Consider the following 25403-nt stretch of genomic DNA (forward strand, 5'->3'; position numbering starts at 1 on the left):
ATAGCCGCCGATGGCGGTGGCCGCCGATGATATTGTCGGAAGGCGGTAGGGGTGAATGGGAGCTGGGTAAGAGAGGGAGGAGAGAGAATGTGGGGGGAGTGATTTAGGGGTTTGGTTTTGTGCGTGTAAGGAATAAATAGTTGATCTCATTTGTTGGTTTGTTTTATCTGATGGTCCTTATTCAGTTCGTAAGTTCGCACCGAACTATTAGTTCGTATAGGATCCTATTTCTATATATATATATATATATATATATATATATATAATGATAATGATAATAATTTCAAAGATTTCTTATAAATAGTGCCAAAAAAATAAGTGTTAGCTTTGATTTGGATGAGAGGTAGTATATTCTATGATCATTTTGAAAAAAAAAAAAGGGGGTTTAAGAGGAAGAGAATGTCAACATCGACGACGGCGGCGTTGCAAGGCACCGGAAGTGCTAGCGGAGGCAGTAGCAATAGTGGCGGCGCATCGGGTATGGCGCCACTGGAAGATTTCCAATTGTCATCTTCACAACTCCTCGCTCTCCATGATTCTAAACCCGATGCAATGCTTGGTCTTTCCTCTCTCTCTCTCTCTCTTTATTTGTACAAGCTATCTGTTATGATTATAAATTGTGACTGTTTGTTTAATCATTTGTAAAGCAAGACATATGTGGATGCATTTGATGTTTGATATCTTACTTGGAATTTGATATACTTCAGTGCTGAAATCGGAGTTGTTGGACGAACTAAACAAGGAAGTTAAGTCGTTAGATGAAGATAGCTGGATGTTTGAAGGTCCTAGATCTAGGATCAACCTCATTTCCAAGCCAGGTATTATTTGCTGTTTGATTATCAAAGGCATCACCATGTTCCTATTTCACTAAAACACAAGATTTCATGCCCACATTGCTTCAATTCCTTTTTCTTTACTTTGGCAGTAATTTATTATTCAATCATATCGTACATATATATATATATATATATATATATATATATATATATATATATATATATATATATATATATCTATATTATTTGATTTGAAACCAGTTGTGCTGTTCACTATTCTGTTTTACTGAATCTTTCGCTTCCTTGGATTGGGAAAAACCAGGTAATTCCTTTCTATCCAAGAACAGCTTACCTTCGAACAAGCGGAATACCAGACTGCCTTGAAGCGTGAAGATGATATTTTGAAGCCTAAAGATGAGATTCTTTCCCTGGGTGGCTTGCTTTTAGATACTCCTCAAATTAAGTCTTTTTTTTTTTTTTTCTTATGCGGCCTTTTTCCTTGTAGTTAATAGTCGGTTCTAGTAAATTTTGTACGAAACTGTTTCACTGTGATACCAAACCAACTCATGTATTCCTCAATCTTCATTTAATTATATGGCTAATTGGATTGATTTCACAATGAGCATCTCATATGAGTGGTTGTGAATTGTGATCAGAATGAACTGTTGAAGTGATGATATGTATCCTTACCCCTTCTAAGAGTACAAGTAGTCAGCTTTCTGGCTGATTTTTCTTGTTCGCTTCTAATTTGTGATTCCAATTCCCAATCGTGTGCGACTTCCATGAAAGACTTGCTTTACACGGTTACCATGAGATTGCAGTGCATCAACAATTGAGGCATATCAATTGTTTATTAGACTAGTCTCGAATTTTAGGCCGTTTATAAGATGAACTGAATCATCAATAATGGCATAATGCTACTCTTCAGCAACACAGTTCATTCACAAAATAAAGCCAGTAATCATCTTTAATCAGTTAGTATTGAGCAAAATCTTTAACATCCATCCCTTGGTTAGAATCACACCTCCCTTTATTCACAAACAGATGATCGAGAAGCTCTGACACTATACCTCTCTTCTTCCAATCTTTCTCCAAGCACCTTCCAAGGAAACTCTGAAACTCTGTGGATATTGTCTCCGGCAGCTGAACTGTACTACCGAAGCAAATGGCGCAGGTAAGTGACGTCCAGTCAGCTTTCTGCCCACAGTCGACGAATGGAAACTGCCCTAGAAAACACTCCAGCAACACCACTCCGAGGTACCACACATCCCCAGCAAAATCCTTTAAACCGTTATTACCACCATCAGCACTGTCCCATTTTTCAGGTTCATGTAAGCGAATGTGCCTTGGCCTGTTCCGAGTGGCTCAGACCAGCCCGTCAGAACTTTAATGCTCACACCAAAATCAGCAATCTTCACCTCTCCTTTGCTATTTATCACTAAATTGGAAGGCTTGATGTCTCTATGTACTATGTTCATGCCCTGCAAATATTTCAGCCCTTCAACCACTCGACGAGCCACCGTAGATATTACCGCCTCCGGCAGTCTTTTGTAGTCTTGCAACACACTGTGCAACGATCTACTCCATGATGAAGCAAAGCTTACCTATGTCAAAAAAAAAAAATGATGAGATACCGTCAATAAAGAACAGATAATTAAACTTTAGTGATGATTAGTTAAATCGAATTATTACTCGATCTCAAACTTTACCGCGATTTTCTCACAATACACAAGGCACAATTGCAATGATATAGTTTACTCTAGAATGGCACAACTTTTAAAAATTGTGCGTTAATAATAATCGAAATTGACATTTATTGATTATATCAAAGTCACATAGAGAATGTAAATGAAATTAAGGCATTCTGTTTAAGATTATATATGTATGAAGTTGCTAGAAATATGTATTTAGGTAAAATCAATCTTATTCCTTCATTCATCAAAATAGAAGTATTTATAGTACAATCGGAATTAACTTATTGCCCAAGGTAATAATATAACGGTTTTTCTAACCTATGCCCACTAGGCATAGGATAAGAAACCCAAAATAGAAAAAAAAATAAATGATATTTGTATGGGAAATTGCAATATCAACTACTTTTACTTTGATTTACAAGAAAATACATTTATTACTTTCTATTTTGGGTTTCTTATCCTATGCCTAGTGGGCATAGGTTAGAAAAACCCATAATATAATAATATAACACGAATATGGAATATTTCCAATCTACCGTAACTTAACACCCCCTCAAGATGGAGCATACGGATTGAGAATGCCCAGCTTGCCAACCAAAGTCGAGAAACGAGGTGAGCCAAGAACCTTGGTGAAAACATCGGCAAGCTGAATCGTAGTAGAAACATGAGACAGAGCAATAAGTCCATCAAGAATAGCATCACGAATGAAATGTAAATCAACTTCGATATGCTTAGTTCGCTCATGGAAGACGAGATTATTAGCAATATGTAAGGCAGACTTGTTATCGCAATACACGGGGATAGCCGTGGAGGTAGTGACACCCAAACACGGCAAGAGGCTTGTGAGTCATTTTAATTCGCAAGTGGCAGCAGTGAGGGACCGATAATCCGCTTCGGAGGAGCCGTGGCCTGTTTTTTAGTCTTCCAGGAAACATGAGATGTCCCCAAAAATACTATCCAACTGGTGAGGGAACGACGAGTAAGAGGACACGCCGCGTAATCAGAATCACATCAACCGACGAGGGATAAAGAAGCATCGGAGCGCAAAAGAATGCCTTGGACAGGCGTGCCTTTCAAATAACACACTGTACGAAGGGCCGCCTCCCAAAGATCATCACGCGGAGCATGCATAAATTGAGAAAGAATGTGAGTAGTATAAGCCAAATCAGGCCGAGTCACAGCAAGATATACAAGGCGCCCGACAAGACGACGATATCACTCGGGATCAGAAAGCAAAGGACGGGTGGACCGACCAATTTGGTGGTTTTGTTCAAGCGGTGTGGGGGATGGCTTACAGCCTAACAAACTATATTCGGCAACAATATCAAGCACATATTTCCGTTGACAGACAAAAATTCCGTCAGAGGCAAGGAGCCTACACAGAATGAGAGAGTATGGCTAAGGAAATGGGGCATAGCAGTGGACTGAGGCTTTGTGTCTGGTCTAGTTTAGTGTTATACTGTTTTGGTTTTGTGGCTGCAGTGATATGGTTGTAGCATGAATGCTTTGGCATAGGTGTTGAGGCTGGTCTGAACTTTCATTGTAATTACTCATTTCTAATATATATATATATATATATATATATATATATATATATATATATATATATATATATATATATATATATATATATATATCTCACATTTCAACAAAAAAAAAATCCCGTCAGAGTTATGAGCAATCTCGAGGCCCAACAAGTATTTCAAAACACCGAAGTCCTTCATATGAAAACGGGAATGAAGATAATCCTTGAAAATAGTAATGGCAGCGGAATCATTAGAAAAAATGAGCAAATCGTCGACATACAAGAGCACGTGTAATTGGACCGTGCCCCCTGTATAAGTAAAGAGGGAGTAGTCCGCTTGACTTTGCATAAAGCCATAATCTTTGAGTGCGGAACCAAACTTGGCAAACCAACAACGATGGGCTTGCTTGAGCCCATACAACGACTTTCTTAATAGACAAACCATACCGGGTTTATCGGAGTGGAAGCCAGGAGGCAACTTCATATAAACCTCCTTATTCAAGTCACCATGTAAAAAGGCATTATGCACATCCATTTGATGTAAAATCTATTTCTTAGTTGCAGCAACGGCAAGAAAAGTCTGAACGGTAGTCATCTTTGCTATGGGAGCAAAGGTCTCTTCGTAGTCGATCCCGTGAGTTTGATGATTGCCGAATATTACCAAACGTGCTTTCAAGCGTTCGATAAAACCATCGGATTTGTACTTTATTTTATATAACCACTTACTCCCCAAAGGACGCTTTCCGTCTGGAAGCGGGACTAAATTCCATGTGCCATTGTCATGGAGGGCTTTCATCTCGGCGCCCATGCCCTTACGCCAACCTTCATCTTTTACCGCTTCTTTAAACGAACTCGGCTCTTTATGAGTCATAATAGCAGCTAAAAAATTGCGATGTTCTACAGTAAATTTATCACTACTAACATAATTAATAAGGGGATACAAGGTACCTGAGGAGGATGACCGCACGACAATGAAGGATGCGTTGGATGGACTACTACCTTTCACGGTTTTTTCAAGAACGTAATCACGGAGTGTAGAATTTAGATATTTTGGACGATAACCACGCCCCATTTGAGGGTTTGCTTGGTCAGCAGCCTGTTCCATTGAGTTTTGCTGCTCGACATTAGTACTATGTCCCGTAACAGGGACTTCAGAAGACGGAGGGGACTCGGTGGCAGGGGATACATCATGGGTTGAGTTTTTGGCGGGGTGGACAGGACGTTGGGTAGCAGCTTCCAAGTAAGGAAAGTGGGTTTCGTAGAAGACGACATCACGAGAAACAAAATAATCCCCGCGCTCCAAATCATAGAGATACCATCCTTTTTGCCCGGATGGATAATCCTAAAAAAATGAATTTCTGACTTTTGCTAGAAAACTTATCACCCTTTGCTCGTTGGTTGTGAGCGTAGCACAAAGACCCAAACACGCGCAAATGGGTAAATGGTGGAGGCTTACTAAATAAAACCTCATAGGGAGTAATGCCACCAAGTAAGACGGAAGGGGTCCGGTTAATAAGGTAAGTTGTCCCAAGGGCACACTCGCCTCAAAATTTAATTGGCAAGTCGGCCTGAAATCTTAACGCACGAGCAACGTTAAGAAGATGTTGATGCTTGCGTTCAACTCTCTCATTTTGTTGCGGTGTGCCAACACATGAGCTTTGAAATATGATGCCTTGTGATGCAAAGTACGGTTGGAGAGGATGCAACTCAGTTCCGCTATCACTCCGTACAATTTTAATAGTCGATGAAAATTGTCGAGCAATCATAGCAATGAAAATTAAGAATTTATCAGGTACCTCCGTTTTAGATTGCATTAAATAAATAAATCCACACCCCACATGAATAATCATCAACAATGGTAAGAAAATAACGCGCACCATTAGTAAACGGAGACTCATAAGGTCCCCATAAATCACAATGCACAAGATGAAAAATTCCAGGACTTTTATTATCACTTAATGGAAAAGAGTTACGAATTTGTTTAGCACGATGACAGATATCACAAGGGCTTATCAAAGTACTTTTATTACTAATAAAGGGAAGCAATTTAACTACTTTTTCATACGGATGTCCTAGCCGTCTATGCCATAAATTAACGCCTTCATCAAGATCCACAACACTGGTGACAACCTGCGGTTCCAGACGAAGGTAGTATAGTCCATCCAAAAGATCACCCGTCCAATCACCATCCTCGTAAGACGGTCCTGAATAATACAATTAGTAGCATTAGTAATGAATTCACAACTTAAGGCATCGCTTAATTGAGAAGCAGAAATTAAATTACAACGTAATTGAGGAACATAAAGAACAGGATCAAGAAATATGGACGACGATAACTTCACGCTCCCAATTCGTGAAGCGTGCACATGAGTCCATCAGGGAGCCCTACAACTCGGCTTGGTATAACCCGAATATTATGCAAGGCCGTCAAGTCTCCAGTAACATGATACGAACAACCCATATCAATAAGCCACTTACCACAAAAATTATGTGACGGAGTGCCATAAATCGAAATAGCAGGTTCTGATGTTTCTGCCTCAGTACGAACCGCATTACTGCTATCGGGCTTGGAAGAGGAAGCCATGTCATTCTGGCTGGCCTGAGAACCGGAACGACCACCCCCGCGGCCTTTGCTGGAAGAGCCACCACTAGAGCTTCCCCTCGGATTTTTGAGGCCTCGATATTTCCTCCATTAATCGAAAGCACATACTTCGGTCATGATCGGACCTATTACATTTACTGCATACTAATTTTTGTTTTCAGACCGAGACAGTTGTGCGGAAGCTCGGGGAGCCTGGGAAGGGCGTGGACCAAACGGACGAACAGAGAAGGTAAAGAGCTCGGATAAGGGAGCCGATTCCGCAGGTAAATAAATTACTTTGACCCGTTCCTCCTGATTAACCATTTGAAACGCACGACTGATCGTTGGCAAGGGAGATTGTTCTAAAATAACAGAACGTAAAGTTTCATACACTACAACGAAAAGGCAGCATAGTCACGGGCACACTGACGGAAAAAAGAAGCCGTCCGAAAACACGCGAAACTGACGGCTTTCTGACGGAATTTCCGCCGGTACACATTCCTGACGAATTTCCCGTCAGCTATAATTGGCGCGTTGACTAAGTCAATGGCGCTAAAAAACATCTGACGGAATTTCCGTCAGTCTTTTCAAAATACTGACGGACATTCCTTCAGATGGTTCTCACACACAGCAGTGCATGCCAGCTGTTAAATAATTGGGACATCTGATGGAATATCCGTCAGTAAAAGCGTAATACTGACGGAATGTCCGTCAGATGTATTAGATATTTTAAATCATTGTGCACAACAGCTGTCACAATAATTGACCCTGTGACGGAAATTCGGTCAGTATTTTGAAATTACTGACGGAATTTCCGTCAGAGGGTAAATTATTGTGACGTGTACTATTGATGCATTATTATTCTGAGTAAGTGGGATTTCCGTCATGGCAGTTTTTCCAGATTTTCCATAAATTCCAGTTTTCTGCCACGTGTCTGTTGGAGTAGTGTCCTCCACAATAAGTGCGTTTACATATTAAATCTCGTAAAAGGAATATCAGGGATTTATCTTTTTATTTGTCAGCTGGTGATCGTTAATCGGTAATGATTGGCCGACTAGAGTTTGACATTACTGTCGTGTGACGGCGGTGATCAGCTAATCCCTTTAGCTCACACCTATAGGATGACGCCCAAATAGAATGAATTAATTGTTTGTATGAGATATGAGATAATTAATTCCTTGTATTATTTGACTTTTAATTAGTCACGTAAAAGTATTATTTGATGACGGGTTACGAACTCGGGCAGAGAAGATTTATTATTTAATTATGTGATATTTAAGTAATAAATTAATAATTTAGAATTAATTAATTAATTGTTAATTAATTAATTTTATGCGATATGTGTATATGTTTTGAGGTGGAATTAATTAGCTATTTATATTTTACAAGAGGTTGTAAAATTAGCTAATTGAGATAATATTGACACATTGTATGTTGGTAAAATGGTCTTATGATTACTTAATAGTTAAGTAGTCATTGGTAGTTAATTTATATTATTTAAGTGTTAAATAATCAAATTAATATTTAATTATGTCAGATAATTAAATATAAGACTTATAAGCATTTGTGGGGCAAATGTCGAAAATTGAAATGGACCCGGAGGGGACCATTTGGACAGATTTTTATTCACTACTAATACACTCATTGTGAGTGGAAAAGGTAGGCATTTCCCATTAGCATTTGTATGTGAATTGTATACATTTGCATGCCTATATATACCTAAGTCCTTCCATCATTTCTAAGGTTGAAAATTTGAAGAAAAATTGGTATTTGTGTGCTTGTTGTGGATGGTTCATATACACCATCAATAGACCATATTTTTCTTCTTATTTTGTTCATCCTTTTACAATAAACACATATAAAAGTAAAATAATAATATTATCAAGGTAATAATATTAATTAGTACATCAAATATATAAATAAACAAGGTTACTACTACATTTACCTAGTTAGTATTTTAGTAGTATTTGGGTTTATCTTGGGTGCCACCTTAGGAGATTACCTACTTTGGTAATTAAGGTGTTGGAGAATCATCCTTATTTTTTTTTTTTGGTACGAGAATCATCCTTATTGAATTAGCACAAGAACAACATCAAGGAAGGAGTCCTTGAGTTGTGCCCATTTTGCCTTATAACAATGTGAAGGAATTTTTTTCTTAAGATGGTTTAATACCATCTCTTTTATATTTTGTTTTGCATGCATGTAGATTTAGACCACCTAAAATTAATTTGTAATTTTGATATCATAAGATGAGTATTAATTTGGTCTAAATAACTAACAAGTGGTATCAGAGCATTGTTATATACATGCATGTTGTCTTAAGACGATTTTAGTAGTTTATGAGATAAATTAATAAAATTGATATTATGTTACTAAAATTAGTTTTATCACATAATATGGTCTTGCATGTAAATAATCTGGTCTTAGGATGATATGGGATGAAAATTTAATTTTTGTTATATTTTTCGATTTTTTATAACTTAAAATGACATAAAATTGAATAAAAATGCATTAAAATTAATTAAGAGTTAATTAAATTGGGTTGCATGTTAATTTTATGCATATTTATTTAGAAATAACCACATGCATGTTCTATTTATGAGATAATAGTTACTTTAAGTTAATGTGATTAATTTAGATAGTTTATTGATTTTTATTTGATAAAAATTGGTAAATAATGGTTATTTTGCAAATAAATATTGATTTAATTTTTGGGCTCGAAATTTTTAAATTTTTAGCTCCTGGAAATTGTTCCAAAATGTACAAAATTTTATTTTAATTTAATTCAATTTTTATGGTTTGGTTTAGAATTAAATCGTAAAAATTGCCGTTTTACCGATTAAATTGTAAAATCGTTTTAAATAAATTTTAAAACAAAAATTTTCACTTTCATGTCATTTTTGGTGTAAGACCAGAATGTTCATGGCCTTGAAAATTTTTTTCCATAAATTTTATAATTAAATGAAATTTTTCCATAATAATTGTGAATTATTATGTCTTTTTGTCATAATTTGTGTTTTAATCCCATATTAATTCAAGATAATTAGTGAAAATAATCATTTTGAAATTAGACCAGATTAGTATCATTACCATATCTTAAAATTATTTTAAGAATTGATTATGAATTTTTATTGGTAAAAATTCCGTTAAAGAAAGCTCAAATGATCGTTGTTGGTAAGTTAGACGATTTGGCATGTCATTTTCCATAATGCATTTTATTATTCATTTGGATGAATATTTTTTTTAGCATTATAATTATGTAATTTTTCCTAATATGGCCATAAGTAAAAATTGGCATTTCCCGTAATGTAAGGGAATATCGATTTGTTTTATAATTAATTGCGATTTCATATCACCTAATTTGTAATTAATTAATAGTTTTATTTTAATTTTAATTACAAATTGTATAATAGGATATTGTTATGTAATTTAATTATTAGTAATTAAATGAAGCATCTAAAGACGGAGTTTTCATGAAGACGGTATTTTCGGAAAGGCGTTCCGAAATCCTAAAGAAGGAGGCCAATTTATGAAGACTCAAGGGACCAAGGAGTTGGTTTCCGATATGTAATAATTTTAGTTAATTAGATTAACTAGGTGGCCATATTCGGACTTGTTTGTTTATTTATGCATTCATGCCAAATCGTCACTACATGTTTTAATTTTTGTTGTTATCGATTTAATCGTCTAGCATTCACCAATTTTGTTCACTTAAAAGTGATAGACAATTAAATTGATAAGATCTCTCACAATTGTTTAAAATTGAGATTAAGCCTTACCAAATAATAGCACCTATGAATCCCTTCTTCATTAGAGGTAGGTTCAGATCACCGAGGTACACTCTTTTTACGTTGGGTAAGTAGGGTAATAAAAGTTATTACGCGTGAAAATTGGTTGGACTCAACGGGATAAATATGGGTTGAATCGGTCCACCGTGCCCGTATTTGTTCTGGGGCTAAAAGATAGATTTTAAGAAAATCCGTCAACCAAGAGTTCTAGTAGTAGAATCAGTCAAAATGTTGACTCACCAAATTTATATAAATATGGGTTGAATCGGTCCACTGTGCCCGTATTTATATAAAATTGGATCTTGGAATCATTTATATAATTCAGTGGGAGATCATTATATAAATGGGAACTTGTTAAAATAGTTTCACAAGTTAAAAAAAAAAAAGTTTTTTATACGATAAATGTTAATCTTTCCTTTCATTTCCTTTGTAGTAATCACGATGACTTCTACTAGTGAAACCGTCACCATAGCTAGAGATTCATGGCTACGTTCTTTTATGGACAAATATGTTTTAAAAGCCGACGGTAGTAATTTTAAAGATTGAGAGGAACAACTCCGTTTAGCTGCCGCAAGTGATGGCAAATTACGTTACCTTGTCGATCCCTCTTCCCCTTCGTCTAGTACTAGGGCCACTGCCGATGTAAGGGAGGCTTTTTCAAATTATCAAAAGGAATCCGCTGCAATTAAAAATGTTTTGATTTTTTTCAATGGATCCTGCTTTACAAAGGCAATGTGTCAAGTTTCGTGATGCACATGAAGTATTCTCGAGGCTTTCAACTATGTTTTCTCAAGCCCCGAGAATAATTCAATATGACACCGCAGTTCGTTTCTTTGAGGCTAACCTCAAAGATGGTCAACCTGTAAGTTCACATGTACTTAAAATGATTGAGTACGTGGAAACTTTAGAGGGGTTGGGATGCAAGATCCCCGACGAACTTGTGGTGGACCGAGTGCTCCACTCTCTCTCGCACGTCAAAGGATTTACCCAATTTAGGGTAAAAGTATAATATGACGAACATGAGAAAGAGTTTACATGAGCTCCATTCTATACTTGTGCAAGCAGAGAAGGACATGGGATTGAGTGGGAGTACAAGGAAAGATGTGCTTGCGATAAACGTGAAGGGGAAGAAGTAGTTTAAGAGCCCATACAGGTGGAGGGCAAAGGTAAAGCAATTGCGAATTGCTCTACCAAGCCTAAACCTATAAAGGGTAATCCTCTTAAAGATACTTGTAATTACTATAATAACAAGGGACATTGGAGGCGTAATTGCACGAAATACTTGGATGACATCAAAGCTGGCATTGTGAAGCCAACATGTAATTTCTCAACCGAATCTTTTATGATAGACATAAATTATGCTTCAATTACAACTTGGGTATTAGATACTGGTTGTGGTTCTCACTTGTGCAATCATTTGCAGGGCCTAAAAAGCATAAGAAAGCTAAACAAGGGCGATGTTGATCTCCGAATGGGTAACGGGTCTAAAGTAGACGCCGTCTCAGTAGGAACTTATGTACTTAACTTAGCTTTAGGGTTGCAGTTGTTTCTTAATAATTGTTATTTTTTACCAACGTTGTCTAGAAATATAATATCACTATCTGTGTTAGACACAGAAGGTTTTTCTTTTGTAATTAATGTAATACTACGGTTTTCTATGTCTTTGGGTACTCTATCGAGTGGGACTTACTCTGTCGAGTAAGTAAGTTATTTTAAGAAACAGTGTCATGTCTGATGGGTACTCGATCGAGTAAGTGTGGCACTCGATTGAGTAAGGGTCACTCGATCGAGTAAGGGTCACTCGATCGAGTAAGTTACTTACTCGATCGAGTAAGTTACTTTTGCGGGTTGTTTTAGTCAGATTTTTTGAGTAACGCGTGATTGATATATTAAGTTTTCCGTCACTTTCTTCATCATTTGTATATTTTATAAAAATCTTTCAAGAGAGAAAAGAAGTTACATTGTCTACGTTCGTCGTGTTACCATCAAATTCCAAGGGCTATGGTTGTCGGATCGTCACGTTCTTTTCGCCGTTGAGTTCGTCGTGTCGAGGGTAAGATCCTTGTATAGTTTTTATGTTGTTTCGTCAATTTTGGTTAAACCCTAATTGGGTAGATTTGGGGTTTTTGGTGTTTGATTGGCTTAGTAGTAATTGCATAACTGTATATGTGATTATAGGAGGAGATTTCGTAGAAGAGCATTTTGATTAGCTGCTTGTGACGGTCTTGTGATGGCTTATTTCAGGTAGGGTTTCTCTACTCAGTATTGGTTACATAATGTTGATGTTGTTGTTGTTGTTGTTGTTGTTGTATCTCATATCGTTGTTGGATTGGTTTTGGTGATTTTTGATAGTATAATGTTGATTGGCTGTGTAACTGTCTGTGATCTTCGGGGTGCGTCCCTGGCTGAGTGGAGTCACTTGCGGGAGTGGCTTCACACCCTTGATTCGCCTTCTGTGGAACTCGCCACAGAAGGGATGTGCACATTAATGAACATGGGTTTATCGCTCGATGGAGATGAGCGGGGCTTAGGTGGGAACGGCTGCGGTCCCCCGCTGGCGGCGAGGAATATCTGTTACGATGGGTACTCTGGCAGGGCTACACACTTCGGTGTGTAGTCAGATATGTGGAGATAGGGTGGAGTTGTGGAGACTGAGATGTGTTGTTTGTAATATTGTTTTATTGCAGCTGTTGTTGTATGTAATCAGTACTGACCCAATTTAAATGTTTTAAAAACTGTGGTGATTCATTCGGGGATGGTGAGCAGTTATTGAGTAGGTATGAGTTGATGCGCATGGGATAGCTGGGTCGAGTCATCACGAGCTGTCTTAGAAGTCTTCCGCTGTGTCGAACACTCTTTCGTTGTTTAGTTGGTTTAACATTTTGAGGACAGATGTACTTTTTACTTTATCAGTTTTGGTTGGACTTGTATCACGTTAAACTATTTAATAAAGTACGTTTCGTTATTGTCTATTTGATTATCATTGCCTCGGGTAACCGAGATGGTAGCACTTCCATGTTTTAGGTGGTCCTGGTAAGGCACTTGGAGTATGGGGGTGTTACAATTAAAGACAAACGTTGTACTTTTTCCCTTAATGGGATTATATGTAGCGAAGCTATTTCAATTAATGGTATTTATATTCTAGATACTTGCAACGATGTTTATCATTTAGATAATAAAAGACTCAAAACAGGTAATCCCGATCAATCTTATTTATGGCATTGTCGATTAGGACATATTAACGAGAAACGCATTAAAAGACTAGTGTCGACTGGTATAATTAAACCTTTTGATTTCGAATCATTTTGTACATGCGAATCTTGTCTTCTTGGCAAGATGACTCGTTCACCTTTTCTAGGAAAAGGATATCGAGCTAGTGAGTTGTTGGGTTTAATACACACTGATGTATGTGGTCCAATGACAGTCACTGCTAGAGGTAATTATGATTATTTCATTACTTTTACCGATGACATGAGTAGATATGGGTATATTTACTTAATGAGGTATAAAAGTGAAGCTTTTGATAAGTTCAAAGAGTTTCAGAATGAAGTAGAAAACCAATTAAATAAGAAGATTAAAGCATTACGATCAGATCGTGGTGGGGAGTATTTAAGCAATGACTTTAGAGATCACCTTACAAACTGTGGTATTGTATCGCAGTTAACTCCTCCTGGCACACCAAAATTAAATGGTGTGGCTGAAAGGAGGAATCGAACTTTATTAGATATGGTCCGATCAATGATGAATCAAACAGAGTTACCTAAGTCATTCTGGGGTTTTGCCATTTTATCTGCTGCATGCTCACTTAATCAAAGTCCCACTAAAGCAACTGACAAAACTCCATATGAGATATGGAAAAGGAAAATCCCGAATCTGCGATACATGAAAGTATGCGTTTGTGATGCTTATGTTAAGAGCAAGTCTGACGATAAGCTTGCACCTCGTTCTGAAAAAATGTATTTTTGTAGGCTACCCTAAGGAAACTTGTGGATATTACTTCTACAATAGTATCGAGAACAAAGTGTTTGTGGCTCGTGAAGCCGTCTTTCTAGAAAAAGAGTTTATTTCTAGAAGACAGAGTGGGAGAAAATTTGAACTTGATGAAGTTGTTGAGTTTATGGATTCAAGTACCTAAGAGGGGGAGGGGGTGAATTAGGTACTATTTAAAAAATTTAACTTCAACTTTATTGATTTAAAGTGAGTTATATGAACAAAAGAGATGAGAGAATACTTCGAATAATATTGCAAGATTAAACGAGTATTAAAATGAATGTTTGCTGAAGTATGAAAGTAACAATCGCTTCGATCAGTAACTATTTGTCTCGATTTATGGAGTACAGATCTGCAGACCAAATGTGACAAAGATATGGAAACTGTTATTTCAAGGTTAAGCAAAGCAAAGCAAACAAAATAAAGAGCAAATGGAATAAAAAGCGAAGAGATAAACAACACAACGATTTTGAATTGGTTCGGCCGACACTCTAAAGGCCTACGTCCAATCTTCTTTTATTGATAAGTGATGTAATCTACTCCGACTACTTTGAAACACTAACAACAAAAGGACCAACAACCTACTCCGGTTGCGACACAAGTTCTAAGACTACTCCGTCTATGAACTACCAACAACCTACTCCGGTTATCACACGAGTTAGAGGACTACTCCGTCCTAGAACTCAACAACTCACAACCTACTCCGGTTGCCACAAGAGTTAAAGGACTACTCCGTCCTAGAACTCAACACTCTAACTTAGAACGTTTACAAGGATCAAGTTTCCACGGACTGATTCTTTAACAAGAATTGATATGGACAACTTACAAGATCAAACGGTTCATAAGTGAGAGAGTTTAATACTTAAAGCAACAGTCACTGTGATTGTAACACTTGAAAATCGACTTTGAAAGCTTTGCAAAATATCATAAGGATTTGAAAACTTGAGAACAATTTTGCAAACTCTACACTCTAACTAGAATGTTTTCAAACCAAGTTTCCTTAGACTGATTCTTAAAAAGAATTGAGAAGGACAACTTATTGGTACAAACGATTTCTAGATGAGAGGTAGAACACTGTGAAGTAACAGTGATTTCGACTGTCGCAATTGAAGACTTAGAAGATTTTTTGCAAAGAAAATTTTGTGTTCTTTAAAAACTAATTTTGCAAAAATACTTTGATTTCTCTGAAAAGTCTTGAAGAAATGAGAGGATGAGGCACTCCTTTTATAGAGAGGATGAGCAAGGGAGTTGCTAGGGTTTTGAAGGGTCAAAGACCTCACATGTGATGAGTCTCAACAATCTCCCAAACTTGCACCAAAGAGGGTTCTTATGCAAAGGCAAAAAGAGAGAAAGAGTGTTTGAAAATTATCCATAAAAGCTCATGCAAATTCAGAAAAAAAAAAAAAAAAAGACAAGTCACATGATGACAAGTTTACACAAATATGGCAAAAAGCATTTCTTGTTTTATAAAAGACCAAAGGGTCAAATTTGCACAAAGAGGAAACATTTTGAAAATGATAATTATTCAAACCACTTTTTATTGAAGGCCAAATCCTTATAAAAATCTGAAGTTTATCTTTCAAAAATAAGAGACACGAAAAGGCTTTTGAAAGATAAAAGGATAAAAAGAATTCAAGTGTTACGAATTTAGGCAACAGTCCAGGCAGCTGTTACTTTGTAAAAGTAACAGTCGTCTTGACTGTTTCTGTTATTGCTTTTAAATACTCTACTCCCTAACTTGTACATTAGATGACACAATTGACTCTAAATATTGGGTAGCAAATTATCAACCATTCTTGACTTTGACATTGATTAATTCTTGCTTGAGGAGGGTGCATTATTCCTGAAATGGTACACTTAGAAACACGATTAGATTGGGCATGTCATCATCAACAAATAGGTCCTAACAAATTCCCCCTTTGATGATGACAAGCCCCATAAAATTAATGTTCCCATTGAGTTCCTTCTTAAGTGGTCAGTCCAAGATAAATCATGAGAGTGGAATTAAGAGCAATGTAGACTTAAGAAACACACAAAGCCTAGAACAAGATTACTAACATATATAGTCCACCACATAGCAAGAGTTTAATCAATAAGCTAGTAGAAAGAACATGAATTATCCCTTTTCCCCCTCTTGACATCATCGAAAGGGTAAGAGGCTACCCCCGGACACAGAATAATCATGCATGAGACGTCACATGAAAGACAACCATGGTTGCATCATAATAACAAGGTCAACACAAAGCAAAGGTTTAAACATGAGTTCAAACACAAAGTTCAACAAGGCTAAACCATAGTTTAATGAGTACACCACCGAATGATAATGAGAGAGGGACAAGAGGTGTAAGGCAAAAGACAAGTTTGATTATGGGTAAATTCAGGGTGCGGAAGTTTGGTCATCGTTTTTGAGGTTAATGAAAAGGATTTCAAAATGGTTGAAGTTTGACAATGAAGGTCTGAGTCATCTCTACTGTTGCATTGGACTTTGTATATTGAAACCACCGAGGTATGCATCGATATAACTTCTGAACATATGATGAAAGAACATCAACTTCTCATATTTTCCTTAGTACACAACATGTGATGGGGAATCATCAACTTCTTATATGTTGCTCTCATTTTATGAAAATTCTTGACAAATTTGATCTTGACCTTTGAGCATAGCAACAGTGGCATACACTGTGACTTTCTTTCTACTTTGACCTTTGAGCATAGAAACAGTGGCATACATTGTGACTTCCTTTCTACTTTGACCTTTGAGCATAGCAACAGTCGCATACACTGTTGCTTTCCTTTCTACTTCCCCCAATTTTCGCCTTACTACTTTCTTCAAGTAATTCATCCTCAATGCTTCTATATGTTTTCCAATAATTACAATCACTTTGACATTTCGCATATTGCCTTCCCATTTCTTTCCATTTTTTTTTTTCTAACCAACTTCAATTTTCAATTTCATCTATCTCCGTTTTTCTAACCAACTTCCCAATCATCTCTTGATGCATATGTAGAACATGTAGTTGTTTGGTTCTTTATTTCACATAGACCTTTGCAACATAAGTGAATTGAATGTGAAGAGGTGGGGTCTTTGGGTATTGAAAATGAAGGATTTTGAGCTATTTGAAGAGTATATGAGACATCCATTTGAAGGTGGTTGAAAGGGTTGGTATTTGGATTGATTTGAGAGGGGAGGTGTCCTCATTCAATAGGGTATGTACCATTAAACACAAGACTAGACATGCGGTTGAGTGATTATTAAGCACAAACACGGTTTATCGATTATGGACATAACATGGAATGAATAGACTAGAATAAAAGATACCAAACCCGTTCTAGTCAATCATATGAGAGATTAGTTGAATTCACACAAAGACTACATGCAATTAATTAAACCAATTTGTAACCTAAGTTTTTCAAATTTTTCTCTTGCAAGTGGTTTATAAAATATGTCGGCAATTTGATCTTCGGTTTTGCAAGAAATAAGTTTAATATGCCCTTTTTCTACGTGATCACGAATAAAATGGTGACGAATCTCAATATGCTTAGTCTTAGAATGTTAAATTGGATTTTTGGAAATATTTATTGCACTCGTATTATCACACATTATGGGAACGGAGTCAAAAATAATTCCAAAGTCAAGAAGTTGTTGTCTTACCCAAAGAAGTTGAGAACAACAATGTGCGGCACTAACATACTCACTTTAGGCCGTTGAAAGAGCCACCGTATTTTGTTTCTTTGAGCCCCGTGAGATGAGACAAGGACCCAAGAATGTTGCAATCCCGGATGTACTCTTTCGATTCTACCGTGCAACCCGTATAATCCGCATCGGAAAAATCTATAAGATCAAATGGACAATATAAGGGGTACCACAAGTAGAGATCTTGTGTTCCAATCAAATACCGAAGAATTTGTTTGATGGTTTTAAAATGGGATTCTTTCGGATTTGCTTGGAACCTAGCACATAAAAAAACACTAAAGAGAATGTCGGGACGACTTGCAGTCAAGTAAAGAAGTAAGCCTATCATACCTCTATACACATTTTCACTAACATTCTTACCGAGTTCATCTTTGTCCAATTTGGACCCGGCTACCATAGGTGTATCATGAGACTTACCATTAGTCATCCCAAATTTCTTAAGCATTTCCTTAATGTACTTTTGTTGATGGATCATGATTCCATCCTTTGAATGCTTGATTTGGAGCCCAAGGAAAAATCCTAGCTCACCCATCATGCTCATTTCAAACTCCGATTTCATTAGTTCCGAAAAGTATAAGTAAAGGAGCCCATTTGTTGCACCAAATATAATGTCATCAACATATACTTGTACAACCAACAGTTCACTGGACTGTTGCTTTAAGAACAATGTCTTGTCAACGGAGCCTCTTTTAAAACCATTTTCAATAAGAAATTTAGACAATCTATCGTACCAACATCAAGGTGCTTGTTTTAAACCATAAAGAGCTTTGTCTAATTTTAAAACATGGTTAGGCAAATCATTGTTCTCAAAACCCGGTGGTTGCTCTACAAAGACATCTTCTTCCAAATATCCATTTAAGAAAGCGGTTTTAACATCCATTTGGAAGAGTTTAATGCCTTTGTGAGCCGCAAAAGCTATAAGCAATCGTATGGCCTCAAGTCTAGCTACCGGTGCATAGGTTTCATCGTAATCAATACCCTCTTGTTGGTTATAACCTTGCACCACTAGCCTAACCTTGTTCCTTACAATTTCTCCCGAGTCATCAAGCTTATTGCGAAAGACCCACCTAGTACCAATGACGGTACGATTAGGCGGTCTAGGGACTAAGTGCCATACCTTGTTTCTCTTGAATTGATTGAGTTCTTCTTGCATGGCAAGCAACCAGTCTGCATCAGTCAGAGCGACTGTTACATTTGAAGGTTCAATTTGAGAAAGGAAGGCATTGTGGGCACGGAATTCATTGAGATGAGCGAGATTGTTGAGGGATGATCTTGTTCAAATTCCCAAGTTAAGATCGCTTGTGATATTAGAGAGTGGATGAGAGCTTTGATGTTTCCACTTCTTTGGAACAACGGTTTCTTGTTCCCCCTCAAAAGATCGATCCACATGATCTTTCTTCTTTTGGCCTGGAGTGATCTTCATCAGACCTTTATTTTGGGTTGATTCGATTACGGAGGTGGAGGCAACGATCGTTGGGTCTTTGCTTCCAGAGAGGAAAAACAGATGGTAGGTGTGCTACGTGTTCCCCCTGAGTTGCTGACTTCCCTTGAAGGTAACAGTCCCTGTGTCTGTTGCAAATCAGTGCTGGGAGCTTCTTCATCCTCGAACATGAAATCCTTTCGAACAAGACCAATCTCAAATTCATCCTTATCATCTTCCTCATCTTCATCCTTATTTTGTACCTGTCCAAGAATGATAGATTCATCAAATATGACATGTACACTTTTTGGATTTAAATGAGCTTGTAACATGTTTGTATCTAGCATATTCATCACATAACTTATCAAATTCAAACTTCATGTTAGGAAAACTTTCAACTAGGTCAAGTCTTCTAAGGGTATTAAGAGTTTTAGTACTAACATGTCCAAATCATTTATGCCACAACCAAGAGTCATTTTTTATTACACTTATGCAAGACATAGTATGACCGGACAGCATGTTCAAATGTTAAGTAAACATCTTTGACATGTCTACCTTCAAGAATCAACTCATGGGTTGTAGTATCAACAATACGACACAAATTAGCACTAAATTCAATAATATTACCCTTATCACGAAGTTGAGAAATACTAAGGAGATTATGCTTCAAACCTTTGATAAGCCGCACGTTGTCGACACAAAGTAACGATGACTTACCAACCTTTCCAATGCCTATTACTTCACCTTTTTGTTGTCACCAAACGTTACCGTGCCACCATCATAAGCTTTGAGTGAGAGGAATTGGGTTCTATCACCCGTCATGTGACGAGAGCATCCACTATCCAAGTACCAATTGCGGCCGCCTCTCACCAAGCCCTACACAAGATTAGACTTTGAGTTTAGGAACCCAAACAAACTTGGGTCCCCTTTTATGATCAACATATCTCACAATGTCTTTCCTAATCCACATTTGCTTTACAACTTTAATGTTCTTGTTAATGTCATTATGTCTTTTCTTGCAAGCATTAAAGACATGACCATTCTTACCACAATAATTGCAAATAGTGTATTCGGGAAGACGAACATATTTCCTTCTCCTAAAATCAGGTTTAGGCTTCTGGATGTAACAGTCAGACTGACTGTTCCATTTAAAACCGAGACCGGCAACTTTATCACATCTTTTAGACTGATTCGTGAGAAATTTTAAGACGTTTTGGCTGCCTTCCCAATTTTTCGAAACATTCTTAGCCTCAACAAGTTCCTTGTTTAGTTCCTCGACTTTAAAGGTGAGATACTTGTTTCTTTCTTTAGAGCTTTCAAGCTCCCTTTTCATTATGTCATACTCGGATTTAAGCTCCATGAAAGTTTCAGATTTTTGTTGAACATTAAGCTTAAGACTCGAGATGCATTTATCTAGGTGAACGATTTTAGATCTAGATGAACTACATTCGGGAGATTCATGTTGAAATTTGACAAATTTTTCGTGAAGCATTCTAATCTCCCTCTTGTAGGCATCTATGTTAACCTTAAGACATTCATTCTCCTTGGATAAGTTAGTGACAAGTTCATTCGACACTTCATTGCTATTGTCGAGGGTGACAATCGAGACACACATTTTTTTAGGTTCTTCTACCTCATCAACTAGGTCATTAATGACGCCTTTGAAAACAGATTTTTCTTTTAAAAGTTCATCATTCTTTTCAACTTCTATGGACAACCTTTTTTTCACTATGAAGTCATGAGTGTGAGCATTGAGTTTCGACACAAGATATCCAATTCTTTCTTTAGAATCCTCATACTTAGATGTCATTTTATCAAGACGGTTGTTTAGATCAACGAATTCTTCGGATCTTTCGTGAGCATATACCCTTTTTGAAAAAGGCAAGCTTTTCATGAAGAACTCCTATTTCTTTCTTGTGATCGCATAATTCAATTTTAAGACACTCGTTTTCATTGACAAAATGTTTGACATGTTCATTTGACTTGGCTAGATCTTTGTTGGAAGCAACAGTCTCAGATACTGTTTCTTTTAAGTCAATTATCTCAACCACTAGGTCATCCAATTCATCTTTAAGAGCATTTTTGTCCTTCAAAATATCATCACGTTCCTTGGTTAGCAAGGAAACTTGCATCACCAAAGTGGTGTTGATATTTTCAAGGTCAAAGACATCCGTGGGGATCATTTTAAGACACTCAAGTTCTTTAGTCAATTGTTTGTTCAATTTGTTGACTCTTTTTACTTCATCATAAGCCTCAGAGGTGACAGTGACACTGTCTGTTGCTTTCAGTTCATTTCTAAGGTTAAAGTTTTCTTGAGCAATTTCTTCAATTTCGTCTTGCATGACATCAAGCTTATCATTTTGTGAACGACACTTATCAAAGAGTTTGTCAAGAAGCTTACATACCTTTTCTTTGGAGTAAGATCTAACCTTGGCTTTTAGATGCTTTACCTCATTGTCGGAGTCCGAGTCGGAATCATCGGGGTGAGCCATGAGACATCTAAGATGTTCAATTTTAGAATTTTTTTAGACTTTGTCCTTGAGATGACTTGTAAGACACATTTTAGACTCTAGTTGCTCCTCGATGAGTTCCTCATCTTCCTCGGAGTCGGACATTCCTCAAATTACGGTCATGACTCTATGTTTGTAGTCCCTTTTAACTTTATCTCGTTTTTCCTTTGATTCGATTTCATCCCACTTGGGACATTCTTTAACTTGGTGAGTTTTATCACCACACTTAAAGCATCCCACGGTGGAACTAGGTCGTTTCCTAGGAAAACATTTTTTCAAGTAATTATTATTGAACTTTCTATTTTCTAGATCATTGACCAACCCAACTAGATTCCTTGAGAACATAGCAAACTCGTCTTCCTCCTCGTCTTCTCCATCGCTTGGAGAGGACGTGAGAGCGAGACTCCTTCCCTTTGAAGACTCACTAGAATGCTTATCGAGATTGAACTCGTGAGCCATTAGTGATCCCATTAGTTCATGAGGAGATAGGGTTGACAAATCTTTGGCTTCCTCTATAGCGGTAACTTTGGGTTGCCACTTAGAGGTTAGACTACGAAGGATTTTCCGAATGATGTCCTCGGACTCGAAATCCCTTCCTAGACTTTTTAGCTCATTAATAATACAAGAAAAACGTGAAGAAAAGCTATTTATGGACTCGTCCTTTGACATTCTAAACATCTCATATTGTTGCATGAGAAGGTCAATACGGTGTTTTCTAACTTGGGAAGTCCCCTCATATGCAAGTACAAGAGAGTCCCAAATAGATTTTGCCGTAGGACATCCAGAGATTCGACTAACTTCCCCCTCACCAACACAACGTTGAAGAATCGACATTGCTTTGGAGTTCTTTTCGGCAAGTTTGAAATCATTTTCATTGTAATTTCTTTCCTCCTTAGTTTTGGTGAAACCGGTTAGTATATCGGTTTCCTCAATAACAAGAGGTCCATTTTGGATGATGTTCCAACATTGATAGTCTATACTTTTGATGTAATGTTCCATTTTGAGTTTCCACCATCCAAAATTTGCACCGGTAAAGACCGGGATCTTGGAGTGTTTCTCGGAATCCATTACCCACGAATCAAACTCTAAGGCGATTAGCCTCGATCAAGAGCACGAGGCTCTGATACCAATTGTTGAGTTTATGGATTCAAGTACCTAAGAGGGGGAGGGGGTGAATTAGGTACTATTTAAAAATTTTAACTTCAACTTTATTGATTTAAAGTGAGTTATATGAACAAAAGAGATGAGAGAATACTTCGAATAATATTGCAAGATTAAACGAGTATTAAAATGAATGTTTGTTTGAAGTATGAAAGTAACAATGTTTATCAGTAACTATTTGTCTCGATTTATGGAGTACAGATCGCAGACCAAATGTGACAAAGATATGGAATCTGTTACTTCGAAGGTTAAGCAAAGCAAAGCAAACAAAATAAAGAGCAGCGGAATAAAAAGCGAAGAGATAAACAACACAACGATTTTGAATTGGTTCGGCCGACACTCTAAAGGCCTACGTCCAATCTTCTTTTATTGATAAGTGATGTAATCTACTCCGACTACTTTGAAACACTAACAACAAAAGGACCAACAACCTACTCCGGTTGCGGCACAAGTTCTAAGACTACTCCGTCTATGAACTACCAACAACCTACTCCGGTTATCACACGAGTTAGAGGACTACTCCGTCCTAGAACTCAACAACTCACAACCTACTCCGGTTGCCACAAGAGTTAAAGGACTACTCCGTCCTAGAACTCAACACTCTAACTTAGAACGTTTACAAGGATCAAGTTTCCACGGACTGATTCTTTAACAAGAATTGATATGGACAACTTACAAGATCAAACGGTTCATAAGTGAGAGAGTTTAATACTTAAAGCAACAGTCACTGTGATTGTAACACTTGAAAATCGACTTTGAAAGCTTTGCAAAATATCAAAAGGATTTGAAAACTTGAGAACAATTTTGCAAACTCTACACTCTAACTAGAATGTTTTCAAACCAAGTTTCCTTAGACTGATTCTTAAAACGAATTGAGAAGGACAACTTATTGGTACAAACGATTTCTAGATGAGAGGTAGAACACTGTGAAGTAACAGTGATTTCGACTGTCGCAATTGAAGACTTAGAAGATTTTTTGCAAAGAAAATTTCGTGTTCTTTAAAAACTAATTTTGCAAAAATACTTTGATTTCTCTGAAAAGTCTTGAAGAAATGAGAGGATGAGGCACTCCTTTTATAGAGAGGATGAGCAAGGGAGTTGCTAGGGTTTTGAAGGGTCAAAGACCTCACATGTGATGAGTCTCAACAATCTCCCAAACTTGCACCAAAGAGGGTTCTTATGCAAAGGCAAAAAGAGAGAAAGAGTGTTTGAAAATTATCCATAAAAGCTCATGCAAATTCAGAAAAAAAAAAAAAAAAAAAAAGACAAGTCACATGATGACAAGTTTACACAAATATGGCAAAAAACATTTCTTGTTTTATAAAAGACCAAAGGGTCAAATTTGCACAAAGAGGAAACATTTTGAAAATGATAATTATTCAAACCACTTTTTATTGAAGCCAAATCCTTATAAAAATCTGAAGTTTATCTTTCAAAAATAAGAGACACGAAAAGGCTTTTGAAAGATAAAAGGATAAAAAGAATTCAAGTGTTACGAATTTAGGCAACAGTCCAGGCAGCTGTTACTTTGTAAAAGTAACAGTCGTCTTGACTGTTTCTGTTATTGCTTTTAAATACTCTACTCCCTAACTTGTACATTAGATGACACAATTGACTCTAAATCTTGGGTAGCAAATTATCAACCATTTTTGACTTTGACATTGATTAATTCTTGCTTGAGGATGGTGCATTATTCCTAAAATGGTACACTTAGAAACACGATTAGATTGGGCATGTCATCATCAACAAATAGGTCCTAACAGAAGTTCAAGAGCCACAAACTGATATGACAATACAGGAAGATGTTCCTTCTACGTCTGAATCGGTTATTATTCCTTCTGAACCTAGGAGGTCAGAGAGGGTTAGTCGCCAGCCTGATAGATACCTTGGTGTCATCGAGGAAGATGGTGATGAACCCAAGACCTACAAAGCAGCTATTATGAGTTCTGACTCTAAGCTATGGCTCGAGGCCATGCAATCCGAAATGGATTTCATGTACGATAATCAGGTATGGGACCTGGTTGACTTACCTAAAGATGTTCGACCTCTTCAGTGTAAGTGGATATTCAAGATTAAAATCGGCATGGATGGACATAAAGATGTCTACAAAGCTAGATTGGTGGCAAAAGGTTTCACCCAGGTTCATGGTTTACACTATGATGAAACTTTTGCACCAGTTTCTATGCTTAGATCTGTTCGGATAATGTTAGCGATTGCTGCATTTCATGATTATGAGATATGGCAAATGGATGTCAAAACCGCTT

The 25403-nt window shown here is 37.1% G+C and overlaps 1 protein-coding gene and 1 pseudogene across 1 annotated transcript; both read right to left on the reverse strand.

Annotated features, from left to right (window-relative positions):
* Nucleotides 1-1713: 1713 nt before the first annotated feature.
* Nucleotides 1714-4530, reverse strand: LOC141651788 (mitogen-activated protein kinase kinase 10-like; annotated as a pseudogene).
* Nucleotides 4531-4542: 12 nt separating this feature from the next.
* On the reverse strand, nt 4543-6579 carry LOC141651795 (uncharacterized). Its single transcript, XM_074459492.1, has 3 exons — nt 6474-6579; nt 6051-6199; nt 4543-5337 (listed from the first exon to the last, which is right to left on the reverse strand). The coding sequence occupies exons 1-3, from the start codon at nt 6577-6579 to the stop codon at nt 4543-4545; spliced, it is 1050 nt and encodes a 349-aa protein (XP_074315593.1).
* Between the last annotated feature and the right edge of the window lie 18824 nt (nt 6580-25403).

Source organism: Silene latifolia, chromosome 1, assembly GCF_048544455.1.
Source record: "Silene latifolia isolate original U9 population chromosome 1, ASM4854445v1, whole genome shotgun sequence".
Taxonomy (NCBI): Eukaryota; Viridiplantae; Streptophyta; class Magnoliopsida; order Caryophyllales; family Caryophyllaceae; genus Silene; species Silene latifolia.

Coding starts and splice junctions, on each gene's coding strand:
- LOC141651795 (XM_074459492.1), bottom strand. CDS start 6,579: ATGGCTTCCTCTTCCAAGCCCGATAGCAGTAATGCGGTTCGTACTGAG. Junction 6,200..6,473: donor TCCGTCACATAATTTTTGTG/GTAAGTGGCTTA, acceptor TGTATTATTCAG/GACCGTCTTACGAGGATGGT. Junction 5,338..6,050: donor TAGGACATCCGTATGAAAAA/GTAGTTAAATTG, acceptor TCATTTTTTTAG/GATTATCCATCCGGGCAAAA.